Raw genomic sequence first — 4289 nt, forward strand, 5'->3', positions numbered from 1 at the left:
ACTGGGAATTTTCCACACAATCACATTAATGAAGCAGGGACAACTCTGATGTGAACTTTATTAGAGGCAGGGTGCCTCTAATAAAACTGTAATATTTTGTGCATGGACTTTGGAAGACCCTGAATATATGGGTCTTTTAGTGTCCTTGTGCTCCGTCCACAATCTCACTTCTACCACCTCCACCTCACCAGCCATACTTCCTCCGCACCCCACTCTTATGACAAACCACTTTAGGCTTTTAGCTATCCTAGGATCTTTACTTCCATATCCTTTCTGTACTTATCCCTCTCTCCACATTCGTTTAAGCCGTTACCCCTGGTCACAAAGTGTGTTCTCCAGGCAATTTCAGCGTCTCTAAGGATAACCTAGTATTTATTGAACATGATGATCCTAAGTGCTGAGCTCAACATAGTTACAATTAGTACACAGACTGTGATGTTTAGGGAAGTTCAACGTATATGACAGTAATATTTCAGCTCAAGTAGAAATACCATGGTTTTGTTTGCTGATTCCTAGATTGATTTCTTTTGTTGCCTTTGCTAAAATATGAACGTCAGTGTTTGAATGACTTGTATTTATAGAGGGAAAAGATTCGGTGAGCTAAGCACTGCTGTTAACACTAGAAAAAGGAACTTCATGTGTTATCTGAAATGACCCTCTCAGACACATAGTTCTACTTACAGAAACAAACTGAGGCCAATGAATATTAGCTGATTTGCCCAAAACCATCCAGTTATTTTGTAGAGCTAGGGTTCTACCATTGCTCCTTTCAGTACAGAGAATATATTCTGTTTGTTAGTTATACCATGGCATCCTCTTAAAGAAAACCCAGTTATTTCTAGTTGGTCTGCTACTGTAAAATAGAACCCATGAAGTTGTAACCTCAGAAATAGAAACTTTTTACATTTCTAAGCAAAAGGCTATGAAGGACACTGTCTTATTTAGTTTCCTTTTCTTAAAGTGAGCACTGACTCAGCTTAGTTATAAGCCCACTTAGTTATAAGCCCATCACTTATAACTATCCCAACATTATAGCCCCTACTCACACCCCCATCATCAAAATCAACTGTTTCAAAACAAATAAAAGCCTAAAGTACATTAATTCCACAGTTTCTTTCTAGAAATTGGGTGCATGGCAGAGTGGGTAAAACCAGATGACTCCAAATTTCATAAGTATGTCTAATCTTACATTTTGGTGCAATGATCCAGGCTTCAGTCCCAGCATTCCTGAGGCAGAAACAGGCAAATCTCTGTGAGTTCGAGGCCAGCTGGGTCTACAAAGATAGTACTAGGACAGACAAGGCTACCAAAGAAACCCTGTCTTGAAAAACCAAACCAAACTAAACCAGCAACAACACATTTTGGTACAATGTAAATGAATTAGCAATGACTATCAAAACAAACAACCTAAATAAGAAAGGATAAAATTATTCTACAATCAAACAACTATGTGTTTCCCCTTTAAGAATTTAAAGTAAGGTCACATGTATTCATTCAACAAACATTTTATTGAGCACCAACAACTGTACTAGGTGCTAAGAAATACAACTTGAATAAGATAAACCAGGCTCCCACCCTCACTGGATACATTTTGCAGTAAAGTTTAAATGATCTTGCTAACTATGTGATATTTGATGTTCTGTTGAAAGTCAGAGTCATAGGAATACTTTAAATTTTCTTTATGGTAAACTTGATAGAAATCTTTAATTTAAGGAAGAACAGCAGTCTCTGGTATGGTTTCAACAAGCATGTTGGTGGTCAAGTTGACTGTCAAGCAATAAGGTGGTGGATGGTGGCCAACCAAGGAGGCAGTTTAGACCATTCGGTTGCGCTTGTGGGATGGAGAGTCTGTGGTGGTATCACCAAACTGGGCCGAGGTACGCTTTCGGATCCCCCCACTGTCCAGGCGGAGAGCCAGTTCTTCTGAGCCCAAGGGGTTGGGATCATCTTCAAGGAAGGTACTTTTCCTACGCCCACTGCTGGCAATACCTCCATCTTGAGATGGGGAACCAGGAGCTCCAGATCGCATACTGATGCTTGCCATGGCGCCATTGAGGCCATGGAGGGCGATGGCCTCGTGGAAGGGCTGAAGGTCGACGTCCACAGGTGCGCTGGACTCAGTGGCAGCACCCTGACTGGAGGCAGCTGAGGGTGGCCTAGCGGATGTCCTGGGGGTGCGTGGCGGGGGAGGGGCGGGGGGTACTTTGCCACAGAGGAAGCTTATGAGGTCTTCCCTGCGAATGATGCTCCTACCCTTCTTCACCCACTCCAGCACATCTCTAACGCGACGCTGGTAGCCAACCTGGACACCCAGCTCAAAACTTCGCTGGTAGGCATCCCCGCTCTCTTTGTAGAGGCTGGTCACGGCCATGGCTGCATTCTGGAAGGGGTCCCACATAGAGAGTCCTGGCTGTTGGCACCCGGAATCTTTGTAGAGCTGGGCCACCGCAGTGGCTGAGATCTGGAAGAGGTGCCAGAGCCTCTGCCTCTCGATCTTGAGCCCAGCCGCATCAGCAGCCGCCTCCTCCTGCAGCTCGGGGGACAGCTGCTCTTCCTGCTCCGCCTCAGCAAGGCACTGGCGCTCCCACTTAGAAAACCAAGGCTCAGCGACCTCGGCCTCACAGTCCTTCTGCTGCTCCTCCATCCTTCTCCTCTTCCTCCAGGCCGCGCGCGCCTTCCTCCACTACAGTCTCCGCTGCCGACTGTGGCTGCTGCCCCTTCACCTCCACCTCCACTCCGCCTCCGCCTCCGCCTCCACCTCCGCCGCAGCTCACCTCAGGCTCGGGGGCTGCCCTCCACCTTCCACGGCCACCGCCGCCGCCTTCGCGGGCGCCGCTGGGCGGGCGCGCGGGCGGCGGGGGCCCAGAAGCCAACTGCTCTGGCGAGCGCAGCCCGGGGCCCTGGTCCACGCCCCGCCCCGCCCGCCGGCCCGGCCCCCCCGGCGACGGTGACGCGCTTGCAGCCTCTGCAGCCCGGGAGATAACCCCAACGCCGCCGGCGCCGCTGCGCTCCTGGCTTCCGGGCTCGCGGTTTGCTAGGGCTGTCCGCTTACATTGCCGGCCTCGCAGCCTCCCGGTACAGGCCTGGGCTGGCCGCTCCGCCCCAGCACTCGCTAGCGCCGCGCCTGCCGCACTGAAGGCTCAGAAGTGGCCCGCTGCAGCGCTGCCTCCACGCAGCACTCGCCTAGCGCGGGGGCTCCCTTTGCACACATTTTGGGGGGACGGGTCGGCTTTATCCAAATGAGCTGATGAAATTTTACATCCCGTGTTGCCACAGATGATTTGGGGGGCAACTTCTTGGTGTGTGCCACATCCAGGGAGGCTGAGGGGTAGAGTGGAAAGACCTGTCCCTTCTGTGAACTAGGCAGACGATATGGACTCTTTGGCAACATCTTCCACATTTGGGGGAAAAATGTGTGGCAAGAATCAGACAGCATTTTTTAGAGGGAGAAAAAGGTCACACTAGAAAAGTGCCCCCTCCTTGGCCTCAGTTTCCTCAAGTGCCCAGTGAGGTGGTTGGATTAGGTCTGTGTAGAGCACAGGTCTCTGTGAAGCACTTGAAGGTAGAGATTGAGAAGCCCCCTGCTGTCCTTGCACAATACTTCTTTGGGGCTATTGCATATTTAACCAAATTCTGAGTGATGACCAGACACGACACTGGTTTCCTTAGTCTTCTAATAAAGGTTTATATCATTTAAAGAACTGGGGTGGAGGAGGGGTTCTGTGTGGTCCACTTTCAACGATCAATATCCCAACATTAAGAAACTAAGAAAAAAATTAGAAAGCTCAAGCAGAATTTTCTACTGTATCGACAATTCAGAATCGTTTTGGAAAGAAACTAAAATAAGAATTGCCTAATTTCCAACACCTTAAAATTCCAGCGTTAAAATTCAATACAAACTAAGCCACAATGGTATGGGAAACTATTGTCTTTTCTTTGCATTCAATATCAATTTCCATATAATGTTGCAATCCGTTTTCATTGCACACAAATCCAGAACAAACAAAAGAAGAAATATCATCAAAAAAGGGAGGAACTAACATGTAGTACATTTATTGTTCAAATTTAGTAAGGAAAGTCATAATTTTGTAGTTTCTGTTGCAGAGCATTTGCTAAGTATCCAGAAAGCCTTACAGACATAAATTTTAATCTTCCAGGAAAATATTTGATAATTCTTAAGGACTAAAATTAATGTTAAATAAAATGATCAAATCATTAGGCTTTATCATCATCCTTAAAAGAAATACATGTTTCTAAGTTAAATGTAAAAGACAAGGGGGAGGGGCAAG

At 47.3% G+C, this 4289-nt stretch overlaps 1 protein-coding gene across 1 annotated transcript; it reads right to left on the reverse strand.

Moving 5' to 3' along the window:
- Positions 1-1743: 1743 nt before the first annotated feature.
- Hapstr2 (HUWE1 associated protein modifying stress responses 2) lies at positions 1744-2727 on the reverse strand. Its single transcript, XM_051179121.1, has one exon. It carries the CDS (start codon positions 2642-2644, stop codon positions 1814-1816), a length of 831 nt encoding a protein of 276 aa, XP_051035078.1. The 5' UTR covers positions 2645-2727; the 3' UTR covers positions 1744-1813.
- Between the last annotated feature and the right edge of the window lie 1562 nt (positions 2728-4289).

The sequence above is a fragment of the Phodopus roborovskii genome, unplaced genomic scaffold (assembly GCF_943737965.1).
Source record: "Phodopus roborovskii unplaced genomic scaffold, PHOROB, whole genome shotgun sequence".
Lineage (NCBI taxonomy): Eukaryota > Metazoa > Chordata > Mammalia > Rodentia > Cricetidae > Phodopus > Phodopus roborovskii.

Excerpts from the sequence above, each read along its gene's own strand:
- Hapstr2 (XM_051179121.1), bottom strand. The coding sequence starts at position 2,644 with ATGGAGGAGCAGCAGAAGGACTGTGAGGCCGAGGTCGCTGAGCCTTGG.